Source organism: Ranitomeya imitator, chromosome 1 (genome assembly GCF_032444005.1).
Source record: "Ranitomeya imitator isolate aRanImi1 chromosome 1, aRanImi1.pri, whole genome shotgun sequence".
NCBI classification, from domain to species: Eukaryota; Metazoa; Chordata; class Amphibia; order Anura; family Dendrobatidae; genus Ranitomeya; species Ranitomeya imitator.
The window spans coordinates 808,845,056-808,865,253 of record NC_091282.1 but is presented as its reverse complement, the minus strand read 5'-3'; the positions used below and the strand labels follow the sequence as shown (position 1 = coordinate 808,865,253).

The 20,198-nt window shown below is 43.7% G+C and overlaps 1 protein-coding gene across 2 annotated transcripts in view; it reads left to right on the top strand.

Moving 5' to 3' along the window:
* Positions 1-20,198, top strand: part of USE1 (unconventional SNARE in the ER 1) — an 88,860-nt gene that overhangs the window by 37,223 nt on the left and 31,439 nt on the right. For both annotated transcript variants that reach the window (XM_069739162.1, XM_069739170.1), the window contains exons 3-4: positions 7,636-7,714; positions 17,036-17,188. In XM_069739162.1, coding sequence (XP_069595263.1) covers positions 7,636-7,714; positions 17,036-17,188 — 232 coding nt within the window. The remainder of the gene's footprint in view (positions 1-7,635; positions 7,715-17,035; positions 17,189-20,198) is intronic.

Below are 20,198 nucleotides of genomic sequence, written 5' to 3'. Positions count from 1 at the left end.
TTCACACTGGTTTCACAGTTCTTGGCGAAGTGTGAGGTAGTCGCGCAGCATCTGAAGCATATCTTGTTTTCCCTTAGGAAGCTCTTACGGTCTTCTAGAGGCTTCTCCCTGAAGGCTCTACATTTTAGTAGAGGATGAGGTTTCTTGTGTAGGGGGCAGTGTTTGCTGGGATCCTGAGGTTTGTCCTCCTCTGGAGAGGACTTACTTGCCCTGTAAGGAAAACCTGTGGAGGTAACATTAGTTTTGTGTACTGCCACTGGTGTTTTACTGGGTTTTACACCGGAGGCAGTGGTACATGACATAGTGAAATCGAAACTGGGGTCATTTCTAACTTTAGCCTGCTGAGCAACAAAGTCTACAAACACCCTGAAAGGAGGAAATGGCACCTTATGAGCCTGTTTGTAACGGGACCCGTGACTGACCCACTTTTCTTGTAAATTGTAAGGGAGCTTTTGGACAATCGGGTTGACACCTCTGGCAGTGTCCAGGAATGCCAACCCTGGTAGGTCACCTTCTGCCTGAGCAGCATGTACCTCCATTAACAAGTCGCTCAGTTCCCTGAGCTTTTGATAACCCTTATTTGCTATCTTGGGGAAATCATCAATTCTTTTATACAAAGCATTTTCTATAGCTTCTATTGACCCATAACATTCTTCGAGTCTCTCCCACACCATGCGAAGTCCTGTGTGTGGGTACTTTATGTTAATGTTCCTGATTCTTTTGGCGTGTTCAGCTGACTCGTTCCCAAGCCACTTAACCAGTAGATCTAACTCTTCACTACTGGAAAGATGCAAGTCTCTGATGGCATTCTGGAAGGAGGCTCGCCATGCTCTGTAGCTTTCAGCTTGATCAGTGAACTTTACAAGTCCCTTGGTGACCAGCTCCCGGCGGGTAAAGAACCTTGCAAAGTTCATAGTGGCTGAGTCAGTGCCAACATGAGCTGGTGTGCTGTTGTCATGCGGTGTGTGTGTGGTGCATCCTCATACCTGGTAGGAGCTTCTGGCTTAGGAAAGTCTGTATAAAACCGTTCTGAAGCGAAGGGTGTCCCTGTCAGTCTGGGAGGAGGCCGTACCTTCTGTTCTGTAAGACGGTAGTGGTGGTCGACGTCGTTTCGCAGTATACCTTCCTGCTTCCAGTACGGTGTTTGGAGGAAGGATCTCTGGTAATCTGTATAGGCTGGTTGGTGTAACGGATCAGAGTTGTCTTCTATTCCGGGATGTTGGTGGACATATTCTGAGACGCGTTGAGCAGGGTCCTGACGATCAAGGTCTGGTCCACGTACGTCGCTGTCACGCTCAGATTCGGGAAACTCCACGGCTTCTAAGAACTCCGCTTTGGCTATTGCGGCTGCTGCTTCTTTTTCAGCGGAAAGCCTTTCTAAGGTCGCTCGCAGGCGTGCTGTATCTGCGTCTCTATCGGCTTGCAGGCGGGCTCTTTCTGCTTCTTGGCAGGCTCTTTCTGCTTCTTGGCAGGCTCTTTCTGCTTCTCTATCTGCTTGCAGGCGGGCTCTTTCTGCTTCTTGCTCTGCTTGTCTTAACTTTAACTGCATCTCTTGTGCAGCGAAGGAGGATCTTACCTTCGCCGCCTCAGCTTCTGCTCGGGCGAGGGTGACAGACCTTTTCGAGGAAGACTTGCTAGAGCGGCTTGTTTGAGACCTCGTCCTGACTGAGGATGCTCGACTTGCAGACATCGTGTGTTCGTTTGCAGGCTGTAGGACGTCTCAGAGCGGGTAGGAATGACTTCAGCGTAGACTGAGACGTGTAGCGCTTGGCGGGCAATATGGCGGCCGCTGCGGTATCTGCAGGCTGTGCGCTGAGGTACAAGCGGCTGTGTAAGTGGTCTTGTTATTGCTGGCGTCTAGCCTGGTTTTGCTAGCCTCCGCTGGTATTTAGCTTCTGTTTTACTGCTTGCTGGTATCTAGCCTGCGTTTTACTGGCCTCCGCTGGTATCTAGAATCCGTTTTACTGTTCTGTCTTCATACACGTTGATACGGTGTGTGATCCGACATACGGCATAAACCACTTCTGTCTCCCAAATAAGCAGACTGTTCTCTGTAGTCTAACTTGTTTATTGGTAAACATGAGCGCGGTAAAACTATAAGAATACAAATGATTTGAGTAAGTATTGGGCAAATAATAACATGACTGCAACTAACAGGGAAAGCATACAGGATGATGCAACTTCTATAATAACTACATACAGCAGGTAACTGAAATCACATTTCCTGTGTACTGGCTGCTATACAGTAAATCACACTCTGTACAACATTACATAGCAAGAACAGGGATAATGGTCTTACCGGATAATCTTAACCGGAATGGCAAGTAAGTGAGGTAGTTCAACACAGCAGATCAACACGTGTGTCCAGGGAAATACACAGAGAGAAAATGGAGTTTCCCCTTCCCATGATACCTTGGTGAATCCCAGAATGCAACACTCTAATAGTTACTGAAAAACACAGGTAATAAATGTAACCACCACTGGGTGGTGCTATAACACAGCAAAACCAAAACTATGGTATTAAACCTTTTTAATACAAGATATGAACCTGTCCTTCGCTAGAAAGGGCAGAACATTCAGCAGTATGATGATAAAGTATTGTTTTTTGCCTCGTTTTTTATTTTTTTTGCGGTGTTCACTGAAGGGGTTAACTAGTGGGATAGTTTTATAAAGCGGGTCGTTACGGATGTGGCGATACCAAATATGTGTACTTTTATTGTTTGTTTTTTTGTATTTACATAAATGGATCTATTGGAAAATATATATTTTTTTCTTTATTTGGGGATTTTTTGTATACTCTATATATATATATATATATATATATATATATATATATATATATATATATTAAAAAAAATATATATATATATATATATTTAAAAAAAGAAATATATATATATATTTTTTTTTTATATATATATATGTGTGTATATATATATATATATATATATATATATATATATATATATGTGTGTGTGTGTGTATATATATATATATATATATATATATATATATATATATATATATATATATATATATATATATATATATAGTATTCAACCCCCTGCAGGTTTAATAAGATGCAAATAAGTTAGAGCCTTCAAACAAGAGCAGGATTTATTAACAGATGCATAAATCTTACAAACCAAAAAGTTTTGTTGCTCAGTTAAATTTTTATAAATTTTAAACATAAAAGTGTGGGTCAATTATTATTCAACCCCTAGGTTTAATATTTTGTGGAATAACCTTTGTTTGCAATTACAGCTAATAATCATCTTTTATAAGACCTGATCAGGCCAGCACAGGTCTCTGGAGTTATCTTGGCCCACTCCTCCATGCAGATCTTCTCCAAGTTATCTAGGTTCTTTGGGTGTCTCATGTGGATTTTAATCTTGAGCTCCTTCCACAAGTTTTCAATTGGGTTAAGATCAGGAGACTGACTAGGCCACTGCAACACCTTGATTTTTTGCCTCTTGAACCAGGCATTGGTTTGCTGTGTGCTTTGGGTCGTTGTCTTGTTGGAAGATGAAATGACGACCCATCTTAAGATCCTTGATGGAGGAGCGGAGGTTCTTGGCCAAAATCTCCAGGTAGGCCGTGCTATCCATCTTCCCATGGATGCGGACCAGATGGCCAGGCCCCTTGGCTGAGAAACAGCCCCACAGCATGATGCTGCCACCACCATGCTTGACTGTAGGGATGGTATTCTTGGGGTCGTATGCAGTGCCATCCAGTCTCCAAACGTCACGTGTGTGGTTGGCACCAAAGATCTCGTTCTTGGTCTCATCAGATCAGAGAACCTTGAACCAGTCAGTCTCAGAGTCCTCCAAGTGATCATGAGCAAACTGTAGACGAGCCTTGACATGACGCTTTGAAAGTAAAGGTACCTTACGGGCTCGTCTGGAACGGAGACCATTGCGGTGGAGTACGTTACTTATGGTATTGACTGAAACCAATGTCCCCACTGCCATGAGATCTTCCCGGAGCTCCTTCCTTGTTGTCCTTGGGTTAGCCTTGACTCTTCGGACAAGCCTGGCCTTGGCACGGGAGGAAACTTTCAAAGGCTGTCCAGGCCGTGGAAGGCTAACAGTAGTTCCTTAAGCCTTCCACTTCCGGATGATGCTCCCAACAATGGGGACAGGTAGGCCCAACTCCTTGGAAAGGGTTTTGTACCCCTTGCCAGCCTTGTTACCCTCCACGATCTTGTCTCTGATGGCCTTGGAATGCTCTTTTGTCTTTCCCATGTTGACCATGTATGAGTGCTGTTCACAAGGGGAGGGTCTTAAATAGTCAGAAAAGGCTGGAAAAAGAGATAATTAATCCAAACATGTGAAGCTCATTGTTCTTTGTGCCTGAACTACTTCTTAATACTTTAGGGGAACCAAACAGAATTCTGGTGGGTTGAGGGGTTGAATAATAAATGACCCTCTGAAAAGACTTTTCACAATTTAAAAAAAAAATAAACAAAGAAATAACATTCTTTTTTGCTGCAGTGCATTTCACACTTCCAGGCTAATCTACAGTCCAAATGTCACAATGCCAAGTTAATTCCAAATGTGTAAACCTGCTAAATCTGCAGGGGGTTGAATACTACTTGTAGGCACTGTGTGTGTGTGTATATATATATATATATATATATATATATATATATATATATATATATATATATATATATATATATATATATATATATATATATATAACAATTTATTTTTTTCTTTTCTACTTTATAACATTGTCCCAGGTTGGGACATCACTATATTACATCAGATCGCTGATCTGACACTTTGTGCAGCGGGCTTCCCGCATCACGTTGTTCCTGTGGGAGAGCGCAGGGAGCCCCCATCCCTGCGTGATGCCCCTCTGTCGCTGTCACTACTGACAGCGGCATCATAGGGGTTAAATGCCCTCGATCGGCGCTAGCGCCGATCGTGGGCATTGCTTCAGGGTGTCAGCTGTCACATACAGCTGACACCCGCACTTGATCGCCGTTGTGCTCACCGTGAGACGGCGCGATCGTGCCGCCATACTAATACTGTGGTTTGCGGGAACGCAGTTCCCGCAGAGCAGTACTAGTACAGCGCATGTCAGGAAGGGGTTAACATTTTAGGCTATATGTTGAACTTGATGGACTTCAGTCTATGTTCAACCTGGTTTAAAAACAACAGTATCGCTGTGCTTGATTGGCCAGCAAACTCGCGTGACCTTAACCCCATAGAGAATCTATGAGGTATTGTCAAAGGAAGATGAGACACCAGACCTCACAATGCAGATGAGCTGAAGGCTGCAATCAAAGCAACCTGGGCTCCCATAACCCCTCAGCAGTGCCACATGCTGATTGCCTCCATGCCACGCCACATTGATGCAGTAATTGATGCAAAAGTAGCCCGACCAAGTGTTGAGTGCATTTACTGAACATACATTTCAGTAGGCCAACATATCGGATTTTAAAATCATTTTTCAAGCTGGTGTTAAAAGTATTCTAATTTACTGAGATAATGTCTTTTGGGTTTTCATTGGCTGTAAGCCATAATCCTCAACATTAGCCGAAATGAACACTTGAAATAGATCACTCTGTTTGTAATAACTCTATATAATATGAGTTTCAATTTTTTGTATTGAAGAACTGAAATAAATTACCTTTTTGATGGTATTCTAATTTAGCGAGAAGCACTTGTAGATTATTTGTGTCAAATTAGGGCTGTCTAAAGATTGTTGCAGGGCAAGTATACCCTTTAATGTCAGTGGTATTTTTAAGTAGGATAATGTGCCCTGGCACTCTGCAAAAGTTATTCAGGAATGGTTTGAAGATGAACATGACAAAGTGTTTAAGGTGTCAACTTCTTCAGGTCTGTTATTTAATTTGATGTATGATCTGCTGAAAAAGTCCAGTCCATAGAGACCCCAGTTCACGACTTTCAGGCCTAAGGCTATGTTCACACCTTGCGCCGGGTCCCTGCGGGTTCTCCCGCAGCGGATTTGATAAATCTGCAGGGCAAAACAACTGCGGTTCTCCCTGCAGATTTATCGCGGTTTGTTCCGCGTTTTCCGCTGCGGGTTTCCGCCTATACTATTGATGCTGCATATGCAGCAATATGCAGCATCAATAGTAATGTTAAAAATAATAAAAATTGGTTATACTCACCCTCTGATGTCCGGATCTCCTGGGCGCTGCACCCGGCGGTCCGGTTCCAAAGATGCTGTGGGAGAAGGACCCTTCGTGACGTCACGGTCATGTGACCGCGACGTCACCGCAGGTCCTGGTCGCACAGCAACTCTGACCGGACGGCCGCGTGCAGCGCCCAGGAGCTCCGGACATCAGAGGGTGAGTATAATCAGATTTTTTATTTTTTAACCCCAAATATGGTTCCCAGGGCCTGGAGGAGAGTCTCCTCTCCTCCACCCCGGGTACCACCCGCACATTATCCGCTTACTTCCCGCAACGTGGGCACAGCCCCATGCGGGAAGTAAGCGGTTCAATGTATTCCTATGGGTGCAGAATCGCAGCGATTCTGCACAAAGGAGTGACATGCTGCGGGTTGTAAACCGCTGCGTTCCCGCGCGGTTTTTCCCGCAGCATGTGCACAGCGGTTTGCGGTTTCCATAGGGTTTACATGTTACTGTAAACGCTATGGAAACTGCTGCGGACCCGCAGCATCAAAATCGCTGCGGTTCCGCGGTAAAAACCGCTAAGTGTGAATATAGCCTAACAGCTTTGGACACTTGTGATTTTTCTGGGTTCATTTTTTTTTTTTTTAAATGCATGTATTTTTTTGCTAAAACATAGTTTTGTAGTTTTTAAAGGTGAATGTATACTGAAGTCTATCAAGTTCAACATGTAGCCTAACATATTAATCCAGAAGTAGACAAACACACAAGGCAGCTGCTAATTGCCTCATGTTAGGGGGAAAATTCCTTATCGATTGCACATTCAGCAATAAGTCTGGTTTCCCATCACAGAATTTAGTACCCATAACCTGTGACATATTTTTAAAGACTGGCATCCTTGTCGTACTTTTGTAGTGAATCGACCGTACTGCATCATGTGGCAGAGAGTTCTATAATCTCACAGTAAAGAATCGCCTCCTGTGATTGTGATGAAATCTTGTTTCCCCTAGATGTAGAGGATGCCCACTTGTCCCTGTCGCAGATCTAGGTGTAAGAAGATCATTAGAAAGATCTCTGTTCTATCCCCTCATATATTTGTACATTATATTAAGATCTGGAAGATTATATTAAGATCTCCAAGTGATTAAGATTTGGAGATGTAAACTCTCCAAATACTGGAAGTGTGAACATGGTCTTACACACCGGAGACCAAAATTGTAGACCGTTTTGCCTCCATGCAAAAGTCACTAGTGTGGCCCCACTTGGAATACTATGTTCCTGTCATAAGCATAGTTTTGAAATCTGGTTTTATTAAAAATGTTCAATTGAAACGCAATCCCCCAGCCAGCTTAATAATGTTCTTCCAAGAGGATGCATGGAGAAAAAAAATAACGCCACTAATGTAGTACTATAACAATAATGTGTTGGTTTTGAAAGGGGACGGGTGTGCATATGGTTACCTGAGCCTGCTTTATTTTTTTTCATTCACAATTTTAAATGTGAAATATTTTTTCTCTCTTTCAACAGTAAGCCTTCTCCAGAGCTACTAATTGAATACTGCAGAAAAGTGGATTTTTTGAAGGGTCTGTTAGAAGCTGAAAAATTGGTAAGTGGGATTGGAGACTGTATGAAATTACCAAACCGAAATCGCAGCGTACATGTGACACAGCAAATCACGTCACTTTCTAAGAACAGCAGTGCCCACGTTACAGTGATCATTGTTTTTAGCTGAATTGGGATCCTGAATTGTTGTTGTCCTTCTTTTAGCTCTGTTGTACTGGCACTCACCATACACACACAAACACCACACACTGTCTAGCTGCTGGCTAGATGGAAGGTTAAGAACTGTGAGTGGACAACTGCAAATGTGGTTATAATGAGACAGAATTCAGCTCTGCTATACTGTATTGGTACAGCTGACGGCACTATGAAAAGACAGTTGTAGTGCAAATGTGTTTGTAATGAGACAGAATTCAGCTCTGCTGTACTGTATTGGTACAGCTGACGGCACTATGAAAAGACAGTTGTAGTGCAAATGTGTTTGTAATGAGACAGAATTCAGCTCTGCTGTACTGTATTGGTACAGCTGACGGCACTATGAAAAGACAGTTGTAGTGCAAATGTGTTTGTAATGAGACAAAGTTCACTTCTGCTGTACTGTGATAGTTCCACTATCAATGCAATCAAACGCTTTCTTCTTCCCTACACTGACGAGGAACGTTCAGTTTGTTAACATAGGTGAAATGTTTGTTAGGCTAGTTTCACATTAGCGTTTTGCTTAGCTGCTGAGGGCTGCAGACTTCCTCCGTGAAGCCCTGCCCACGGCCGCACCTCTGCCGCTCAGCTCCGCCTACGTCCGCATGCGGCCTGCGTGCTTATCTTTAACATTAGGTACGCAGGTCGTGCGGATGTATGCGGATGCCTCCGCATGCGTCTTTTTGAAGATGCAGAGAAAAAAAATTCCAACTAGTTGCGTTCCATGCGGGTCGCCGCATCGTCAAAACGACGCATGCGGCGGCATCTGCATACATCCGCACGACCTGCGTACCCAATGTTAAAGATAAGCACGCAGGCCGCATGTGGACGTGGGTGGGGCTTCATGGAGGAATACTGCAGCCCTCCGCAGCTCAGCAAAACGCTAGTGTGAAACTAGCCTTACCTGTGCATAGATGACAGGTGTTACTTGTTGGAACACCTCTTTTTGCTTTTTAATCTTAGAGCAGCATGATGTAGGGCAAGTGAGCCTGATGCCAATTATGTGGCGCTTATTTAGCTGTATTGTAGTTTTAATACAATAAGCATTTTATCAGCAGGATATTATTACTGCTTGACTAAGTCTCACTTTCGGGGCTGTCAGGCTAATCTGAGTAACCCAGCTTCCCACTTGCAATTAATGTACACTGTTCACAGGAAGCTGCCAGTCAGGGGTGTTGGTGGGGTTGTACACAGCTTAGCATTATGTCCACATCTACAAAAGATAAAACAGGATTTCTATCAAAACTGCACCAAGCAGTCCATGGGGTCATAGAGGTGCTTCTCACAAAATTAGTATATCATCAAAAAGTTAATTTATTTCAGTTCTTCAATACAAAAAGTGAAACTCCTGTATTAAATAGTCATTACTAACAGAGTGATCTATTTCAAGTGTTTATTTCTGTTAATGTTGATGATTATGGCTTACATCCAATGAAAACCCAAAAGTCATTATCTCAGTAAATTAGAATAACAAAAAACACATGCAAAGGTTTCCTAAGCGTTTAAAAAGGTCCCTTAGGCTAGGTTCACACTAGCGTTGCGCCGCCCTGCGTCGGCGACGCAACGCGCGACGCACGTAAAAACGCGCGCAAACGCGCGCAAAAACGCGCGCGTTTTGCGACGCGTGCGTCGTTTTTGACGAAAATCGGACGCACAGAAAATGCTACAATGTAGCGTTTTCTTGCGTCCGACGCTAGCGTCGGAAACGACGCACGTGGCAAAAACGCCACCAAAACAACGCACGCGTCCCCTATGTTAAACATAGGGGCGCGTCGCCGCTGCGTCGCCGCTGCGTCGCCGGCGCAACAGCGACGCACATTGGCGGAACGCCAATGTGAACGTAGCCTTAGTCTGTTTCAGTAGACTCCACAATCATGGGAAGACTGCTGACCTGACATGTCCAGAAGGCAGTCATTGACACACTCCACAAGGAGGGTAAGCCACGAAAGGTCATTGCTAAAGAAGCTAGCTGTTCGGAGTGCTGTATCCAAGCATATTAATGGATAGTTGAGTGGAAGGAAAAAGTGTGGTAGAAAAAGGTGCACAAGCAACCGGGATAACCACAGCCTTGAAAGGATTAAGAAAAGGCCATTCAAAAATTTGGGGTAGATTCACAAGGAGTGGACTGCTGCTGGAGTCATTGTTAAAGAGCCACCACACACAGATGTATCCAGGACATAAGCTACAAGTGTCGCATTCCTTGTGTCAAGCCACTCATGACCAATAGACAACATCAGAAGTGTCTTACCTGGGCTAAGGAAAAAAAGAACTGGACTGTTGCACAGTGGTCCAAGATGATGTTTTCAGATGAAAGTAAATTTGGCATTTCATTTGGAAATCAAGGTCCCAGAGTCTGGAGAAAGAGTGGAGACCGGGCCGGCGTTAGGGGCAGGCAGACCAGGCATCCACCTAGGACCCCCACTCCTCCAGGGGCCCCCAGCCAGTGGCTGTTATAGGGCCCCTGAGTGAGAGGGGTGTTGTGAATTCCGCTCTTGGGCTGCCTCCGGTGGTTGTAAGTGGCACTTTTGTGAGTGCTCTTGGACTCCCTTCGGTGGTTTTAAGTGGTATGGCTGCTCCTTGGATTTAGCAGTCTGCAGGTGCTTCCACTGATTGTCTTTCTGCTCGGCTATTTATGCCTGGCTCTTCCCTTCAGCCATTGCCACTTGTCAATGGTTCCTGGTTGGATTCACATCTCTCTTGGATTTCCCTGATATCCTGACCAGTTCAGCAAAGTTAAGTCCTTGCTTTGCTCTTTTCTGTCCACATGTTGTGGACTTATTCGTTTTGTGCATTCTATGTTTTGTCCAGCTTGTTAGTATGGATTAATTCTGTTAAGCTGGAAGCTCTGGGAAGCAGATTTACCCTCCACACCTTTAGTCAGGTGTGGAGATTTTTGTAAACTCTGTGTGGATTTTTGTAGTTTTTAATACTGACCGCACATCTAGCTAGACTGGCCTCCTGTGCTACATCCTGGTTTCATTCTGTGTATGTCTTTTCCCTCTCCACTCACAGTCATTACTTGTGGGGGGCTATCTATCCTTTGGGGATTTTCTCTGAGGCAAGATAGTTTTCCTGTTTCTATCTTTAGGGGTAGTTAGTTCTCAGGCTGTGACGAGGTGCCTAGGGAGTGACATGAGCATCCCACGGCTACTTCTAGTGTTGTGTTGAGCTTAGGGACTGCGGCCAGTACAGGTACCACCTCCTTCAGAGCTCGTCCCATGTTGCTCCTAAACCACCAGTTCATAACAGAGGGGTCTGGCACCGCCCCCTCCCGCATCACTCATTCAACTTATTGACATCATGTGGCACTCCCTCTCCCATCACTGACACTCCCCCTCTGCCTCTGAGTCAGCGTGTTTCAGCAGTGGAGCTGATGAGATACTCTGCAGAAGTCAGGACCTTGGAAACAAGGAGGAGAGGTAAGTATTGTGTGTGTGTGTGTGTGTCTACATTATAGTGTGTATGTGTCTGTCTGCATTATAGTGTGTGTGTCGCTGCACGATGGTGTATGTGAGGATACTGCACTATACTGTGTGTGTGAGGGCTGCACTATACTGTGTATACTGTGTATGTGGGGGGCTGCATTGTACTGTGTTGGGGCTACATTATACTGTGTGGGGGGCTACATTATACTGTGTTTGTGGTGGGCTGCACTATACTGTGTGTTCGTGGGGGATCTGCATTATACTGTGTGTAGGGCTGCATTATACTCTGGGGGGCTGCATTATACTCATAGGCTATGTGCACACGTTGTGGATTTACTGCGGATCTGCAGCGTTTTTTTTCCACGCAGAAACACATCAGATCCACAAAGTGATTTACAGTACAATGTAAATCAATAGGGAAAAAAAATGTTGTGCTAATGGTGCGGAAAATTCCGCATTGAAAACGCAGCGGATTGAAAGAAGGAGCATGTCACTTTTGTGCAGATCTGCAGCATTTCAGCACCCTTCGATTATAGAAATCCGCAGAGGTAAAAAAAAGCATGAAATCCGCAGCAAATCCGCAAGAAAAACGCATCAAAACTGCACCTGTGTTTTCTGCCAGGAGATGCAGATTTTGTGCAGAAAATTCTGCACCCAAATCTGCAACGTCTGCATATAGCCTTGGGGAACTGAAATATGTTGTGTGGGAGGCTGCACTATACTGTGTGCAGGGTTGCATTATACTGTGTGTTATATACAAACTCACAGAAAAGAACATGGGTCCCATATAGTGATCAATTACAGTCAAATTTGACTAGATATATATACCCATATATTGAAAGGACTAGTAGGTGTATACTCCCAAAACATGTATAAACACAGAGAGAAATGGAGTTCCATACACAGATATAATAAAAAGTAAGTAAACTTTATTGAAACGTATAAAAAACATACAACAATATAAATGAAGAAAGGACAAAAAAACACCTAGTTGGAAGACAAGTAAAGCCTCAGCACAACAATAAATATATGTATATTCACACCCAGGTACAAAATATATGCTGCTCAATAATAATTATATAGCACCCAGTTAGTAAATCAACGTGTGTATAAGAGATCACTGAATGCCTGCATATAAACATGCACCCAGTAAGTAAATCAACGTGTTTACAGGGAATCACTGAATGCCTGCATATGAACATGTGCCCTAGTAATTGTCATGGTGACTGGCACACACAGGGAAACAGAGCAGTCTAACTTAATCTAATAAAGAGTTATCTTACCCATGGTGGAAAAAAGTAAGGTGCTGAGGTACCAAGTCAACCCCCCTGACGCGCGTTTCACGTAGGCTTGTTCACAAAGAGGGTAGTAAAGTGAGCCTCTAACACAGGTCCCCCTTTAAATAGTGGCATTCATATGCGGCCCGTCTCATGTGCGCGTGCGTCCCACCGCCGCCACAGGAAGCAGCGTACTCGCACAGCTGGCCCTAATCAGACAAACACGTCAGGGAGAATCCCTTTACCGACGTCAGGAGACGTTTACATGCGGCCTGTCCATAGTGCGCGTGCGCACCACCGCCACCACAGGAGGCAACGTACCCGCGTCGCCGGCATTCATAAAGGACGCATGTCAAGGGAAATCCCTTCATGACGTCAGAGGACATGCGTACTTGAAGTAATGAAGCCGAAGGCGCAGGGCCCCCTCACGGGTGCAGGGCGCACGCGCAAGACACAATCCGCCATATTGGATACTGGAAAGAAGATGGGACATGTGCAGATGAGCTCCAGCCAGATGTAAGTATTCCGAAAAGAGACACACAAATTGTGGCTCAGCCCCACTAGTAATACTAATCGAAATACGCTCCAGTGGGTACAAACCACATGAACTACGGTGGGGACCGGAAAAAATAAATAAAAGAAAAAGAGGAACGCATACAAAACATTAAATACGTAATAAGGTGAAAAGATGCAGTGTAGTGCAAATGCCTACCCTAAATAAAGAAAATCATGTCACAGTACACAAATAGTGCCGGTGTTAATCAAAAGCCATACAGTGCACCATTATGATAAACTATGCCACAATAAATGGCAAGTCAGATACAAAAATAAGATGCACATAACATATAATTCCAAATGAATATATGAAGATAAACGATATGTGAGTAAAGATGCAACCTAGAGCATTATTAATGCAGATAAATATTAATGGATTATAAAACCCATAAACAAGACAGTGTAAAATTTTTGCCCAGGTATCATTATTTTTACCTTGTTGTTAACTTTTCATTAATGAATCAGATGGCTTTAAAGATAAAGTTGTGACATACTAAGTCAGGCATGAAGAATGTCTGGTTAAAGCATTTGAAGATGAGAAGTTAGCAACAATTATTAACAGATCATGTATCTTTATGGAAAAATACAATGTACAGGTCCTTCTCAAAAAATAGTGTTAAATTTCATTATTTACCATAATGTAATGATTACAATTAAACTTTCATATATTATAGATTCATTATCCACCAACTGAAATTTGTCAGGTCTTTTATTGTTTTAATACTGATGATTTTGGCATACAACTCCTGATAACCCAAAAAACCTGTCTCAATAAATTAGCATATTTCACCCATCCAATCAAATAAAAGTGTTTTTTAATAACAAACAAAAAAACCATCAAATAATAATGTTCAGTTATGCACTCAATACTTGGTCGGGAATCCTGTGGCAGAAATGACTGCTTCAATGCGGCGTGGCATGGAGGCAATCAGCCTGTGACACTGCTGAGATGTTATGGAGGCCCAGGATGCTTCAATAGCGGCCTTAAGCTCATCCAGAGTGTTGGGTCTTGCGTCTCTCAACTTTCTCTTCACAATATCCCACAGATTCTCTATGGGGTTCAGGTCAGGAGAGTTGGCAGGCCAATTGAGCACAGTAATACCATGGTCAGTAAACCATTTACCAGTGGTTTTGGCACTGTGAGCAGGTGCCAGGTCGTGCTGAAAAATGAAATCTTCATCTCCATAAAGCATTTCAGCCGATGGAAGCATGAAGTGCTCCAAAATCTCCTGATAGCTAGCTGCATTGACCCTGCCCTTGATGAAACACAGTGGACCAACACCAGCAGCTGACATGGCACCCCACACCATCACTGACTGTGGGTACGTGACACTGGACTTCAGGCATTTTGGCATTTCCTTCTCCCCAGTCTTCCTCCAGACTCTGGCACCTTGATTTCCGAATGACATGCAAAATTTGCTTTCATCAGAAAAAAGTACTTGGGACCACTTAGCAACAGTCCAGTGCTGCTTCTCTGTAGCCCAGGTCAGGCGCCTCTGCCGCTGTTTATGGTTCAAAAGTGGCTTTACCTGGGGAATGCGGCACCTGTAGCCCATTTCCTGCACACGCCTGTGCACGGTGGCTCTGGATGTTTCCACACCAGACTCAGTCCACTGCTTCCTCAGGTTCCCCAAGGTCTGGAATCGGTCCTTCTCCACAATCTTCCTCAGGGTCCGGTCTCCTCTTCTCGTTGTACAGCGTTTTCTGCCACATTGTTTCCTTCCAACAGACTTACCATTGAGGTGCCTTGATACAGCACTCTGGGAACAGCCTATTTGTTGAGAAATTTCTTTCTGGGTCTTACCCTCTTGCTTGAGGGTGTCAATGATGGCCTTCTTGACATCTGTCAGGTCGCTAGTCTTACCCATGATGGGGGTTTTGAGTAATGAACCAGGCAGGGAGTTTATAAAAGCCTCAGGTATCTTTTGCATGTGTTTAGAGTTAATTAGTTGATTCAGAAGATTAGGGTAATAGGTCGTTTAGAGAACCTTTTCTTGATATGCTAATTTATTGAGACAGGTTTTTTGGGTTATCAGGAGTTGTATGCCAAAATCATCAGTATTAAAACAATAAAAGACCTGACAAATTTCAGTTGGTGGATAATGAATCTATAATATATGAAAGTTTAATTGTAATCATTACATTATGGTAAATAATGAAATTTAACACTATATGCAAATTTTTTGAGAAGGACCTGTATGTTAGTAGAATGAATGAACAATTTTGTGTTGTAGTGTGTTTGTAGTGGTATTCTTTTTCATATTCCTTTTGTTAACCTAGAGGAGCAGTTTCAGTACTGGGGGGCTTGTTAGTAAAATGCTATGTAATATATCAATATCTGATGTGAAATGTACTTCTGATCTCAAATTTGGAAAACTATAAAGGGAACCTTCCTGTAGCACTTCAAGGGTCAGACACATGCTGTAATGTACAAGCCAGTGTTCAACAACACTTATATTATCTCGATCCTTTACTTAGAGGGAACCTGTTCCCCCCCCCCCCCCAGGCGTTTGAAACTAAAAGAGCCACCTTGTGCAGCAGTAATGCTGCATTCTGACAAGGTGGCTCTTTTATTAATTGGTGCTGTAACTGCAGAAATAATCCATTTTGTAATTTGTGCTAAATACATTTCTACAGTCCTGGAGGCAGGTCCTTCCCCCCCCTTGCTGCAGACGCCACACAGCCCATGTGAGTTTTATCTGATAGTTCAATGGGGTGTGTACTTCTTCTCCCTGTATGATACTGACCAATCCTAAGCAGGCAACAACACTCCCACAATAGCTTAGAGCAAGCTGTTTAGAGTAAGGATACAGCTATGATCTCCTGGTCTATCCTCATGTATAAGTCAGTGTGCGTGAAGGGGCAGGACAGCTGAGTTTAACTGTGTCACATTACAAACCCTGCTATCAATTCTCTTCTTTTAATAACACTGTCAGTACTGTTCTACTGCCTCTTCTACCAAACTAGCTCACACAGGAGGTTAGACCAGGAGTTCAGAGCTGCTTCATTACATCTCAAACATTGAGAAGCTTGCGCTAAGCTATTGTGGGAACGTGTTATTCTTTCCTTTGAGAGTTGCTTCCCGCTTTTGATTGGTCAGTGTCATATAAGGGTTCATGCCCCCAGTGAAAACTTTCACTTAATCATAAAAAAAACAAATGTATTTAATAGTTACTTCAGGTTTATTTATTTATTTTTACTTCAGGACGTTAAATGTTTACTGTCTTTTCAAAATACCTGGCCCCAATTTACTAGTTTTTGCCAAGATTCTGGTGTAAAATGTATTGAAATGTTGCAAAAATGTGTAAGCATTTTAACGCCAGTCTTGGCCAGCACCACCAACTGTTTGGAAAGTGGGTAGAGCTTATCTACGAGGGGGCATCATTTTTTATGCTACAAAAGTGGTGTGAATTAAGACCGAAATGTACTCACGTTGCTGACAAGAGTATGTTTCTTATGTCAGTGCATGGCTGCTTTCACATGCACCAAATTAATTAGGAGGAACACGCCTTTTCATTCATCTTTCACCATACCTGGCGTACTCTTCATCTTAACTGGTCTACAAATTGCCAGTATTGATGAATCAAGGCCTTGGGCTTTTCTGATAGACAGTGCCGTCACTTAAAAAAAATTGCATAGTTCGTTATTTACCCAGATTAGTTTTCCGGTGTCTTCCTTGTCTACCTTTTCTGTCTAGTGCCTGCTGTCAGGTGTAATCTGTTCCTAGCAGCAGAGACATGAAGATGCAGATGGGTCTTTGTATCTCTGCTGCTGCTCTTTTAAAACTGCATACAAGCATTACCTAGGGGTGGGTTTTCAATGTGTACAGCATATTCTCTGCACTATTAGAAGAAATACATTGTGCACTGTTTTATTAGATTAAGGCCTCACTTAGCTGCTGTCATTTGTCTGCAGTCCTCACCTACTGAAAAAGCCTTGGCTAATCAGTTTCTTGCTCCGGGGCGCACACCTACAATCAGCAAGGAGCGTACACCAGTGACCAAGACTGTCCATCTTCAGACACAAGCACGTTACACTGGGGAGATGAGGAACGAGCTGTTGGAAAAGGTAAGTGCTGGGAGGCTAATGGCAATGGCTGATCACAGGAAGCGTCTTGTAAGCACGCAGCAGCAATACAGAGTATTTAGCCCGCAACACCTATAATTACCAGTGTGTGCTGCGCCATCCATCTGGATAATCTCGCTCTAATCTCATTTCTTGGTGTGATGTCTTTTTACTTTGTCAACTTAGCACTATAAACACAAACTCATTAGATTAGCATGTTCACCTGCAGTCACATTTTGCAAGCTTGGCCTTAAGGTACCGTCACACATAACGATATCGTTAACGATATCGTTGCTTTTTGTAGCAACGATATCGTTAAGGAAATCGTTATGTGTGACAGCGACCAACGATCAGGCCCCTGCTGGGAGATCGTTGGTCGCTGAGGAAAGTCCAGAACTTTATTTTGTCGCTGGACTTCCAGCTGACATCGCTGGATCGGCGTGTGTGACACTGATCCAGCGATGTCTTCACTGGTAACCAGGGTAAACATCGGGAAACTAAGCGCAGGGCCGCGCTTAGTAACCCGATGTTTACCCTGGTTACCAGCGTAAACGTTAAAAAAACAAACACTACATACTTACCTTCTGCTGTCTGTCCCCGGCACTCAGCTTCTCTGCACTCCTCCTGCATCCTGTGTCAACGCCAGCCAGCCGGAAAGCAGAGCGGTGACGTCACCGCTCTGCTTTCCGGCTGACCGGCGCTGACAGTGCAGAGAAGCTGAGCGCCGGAGGACAGACACGGAATGTAAGTATGTAGTGTTTGTTTTTTTAATGTTTACGCTGGTAACCAGGGTAAACATCGGGTTACTAAGCGCGGCCCTGCGCTTAGTAACCCGATGTTTACCCTGGTTACCGGGGACCTCGGGAACGTTGGTCGCTGGAGAGCTGTCTGTGTGACAGCTCTCCAGCGACCAAACAGCGACGCTGCAGCGATTGACATCGTTGTCGGTATCGCTGCAGCATCGCTTAGTGTGACGGTACCTTTAGTCTGCACAGACACCAAGTGCCAAGGAGCGTCATTCGCAGCACGTTGGCATTGTAAATGGGTGTATGTTTACCTACATTATTATTTCACGTCTTATTCCACGGCATCAGTCCTACTATTCCCTTCTGTGTTGTGGGGGTAAATCACAAAGCTGTGACAACATGCACCACATTTTTTAAGTATTGAAGTACAACTTTATTTACCCCTTAAAGGTGTCCTATTTTAGGACCTTAGGACTATGGGTTTTTTCTTTTTTTTTTTCTTTCCAACACCTCATTCCAAGAGTAAAATATTCCCTTCCCCCCAGTCATTCCTCAACATATGCTGTATTTTTCGGATTCTAAGACGCACTTTTTTTCCCCAAAAATTTTTTGGGGAAAATGTAGGTGCGTCTTATAATGCGGATATACCTTACCGGCCGCGGTGGAGCAGGGTCCCAGAGTCGCTGCTGTAGGAGGCAAAAGTGGAGCGATGCTGCAGGCTGGGATGTGGGGGTGTTCGGTGGTGCGGAGGCTCTGCCTACATTTTGTGACGGCCCAGAGCCCCCGCACTTACATGGTTTACTATGTGGTGGACTCCGGGAAAATGGCTGCCGGGGGCGGCGCATGCGCAGATGGAGATCTCTGCACCAAGATCTCGGGAGGTGAGATTTCAGCGCCAAGATCTCCATCTGCGCATGCGCCACCCTCAGCAGCCATTTTCCCGGAGTCCACCACATAGTAAATCATGTAAGTGCGGGGGCTCTGGGCTGTCAAAAAATGTAGGCAGAGCCCCTGCAGTGGTGCGCTGCACACCCGAACACCCCCTCATCCCAGTCTGCAGCCTGTAGCAAGGCTCCACTCCTGCGACCCTGGACCCCGCTTCACCGCAGTCACCACCCCCTGTAAGCAATAAGACGCATGGATTAAAAAAAAAATCCTATTTCTCTCCTCAAAATTTGAGGTGCGTCTTATAATCCGGTGCGTCTTCTAAACCACATAATATGATAATTGATATGCAAACAAGGGTTCGCCTTCATTTGCTGATAGGACTGCAGCAGCTGTAACATTCATGGGCAACTATTGGAGTTGTGACAATCACACCCGTTCAGCTGAGAACGCCATAAATCCCCTCTCATCTGTACCTCTCGCCGTCACCCTATGTGCGCTCGTCTCCCACCCCTTTTTTCTCTATCTGTATTATTTTATCGGTTCCTATTTACAGCGACTATTTTGATACATGCCTTATCTCATGTGCACAGCATTGTATCATTTTATTTAGTCTCAGGAAACCAATAATAAGATGGTTGTTTTCAGAATGATTCCACGTCGTTCTCCGAGTAATCAAGGTCAAGATAGCTGTTGTTTGCTAACAGAAATTAATTGAAAAGTCTCTTCTCCCATGACTAAACACATTTCTGTAACACTACTGCTATACAGCCTTGAACAGCCGGCAAGGTCTCGTTGTTCTTGCCTTGGCGATGTTTGTAGACTTCCCACAATATGTGCAGCATCTGAAAAAGTTTATAATTCTTGAAAAAGCACATTGGGCCTTGTGAAAAAAATAAAAGAAAAATCTTGTTGCCCATACCAACCAATAAGATCACAAATATAGACTTTTGACGCTTTTTTCTCTTTTTAAAGGAAATCGATCAGCCGCTTTCTGCTATGTAATATGAGAATAGCATGGTGTAGAGGCTGAGATCCTGATTCCAGTGATGTTTCACTTATTATGCTTTGTGCGGTTGTTTCAACCCTATTCGTGTTTTATCAGGATATCACTACAGGACTAGTTGTCTTGTGCTGTGTAACCTACTGCGAGAGAACTATAAAGTCACCCCTGAATATGGTAGATCAGTCGCTAATACTCATTCACATACACTGTGTTCCAAATTATTATGCAAATTATATTTTTCTTGGATTTTCCTAAATGGTCGGTGCAAATGACAGTCAGTCTAATAAGTCATCACCCGTTAGAGTATACATCAAATTTTATTGAAGAAACCTCCCAATGATAACAGTATAATCTCTAAAATGAATAAAAACTCAAA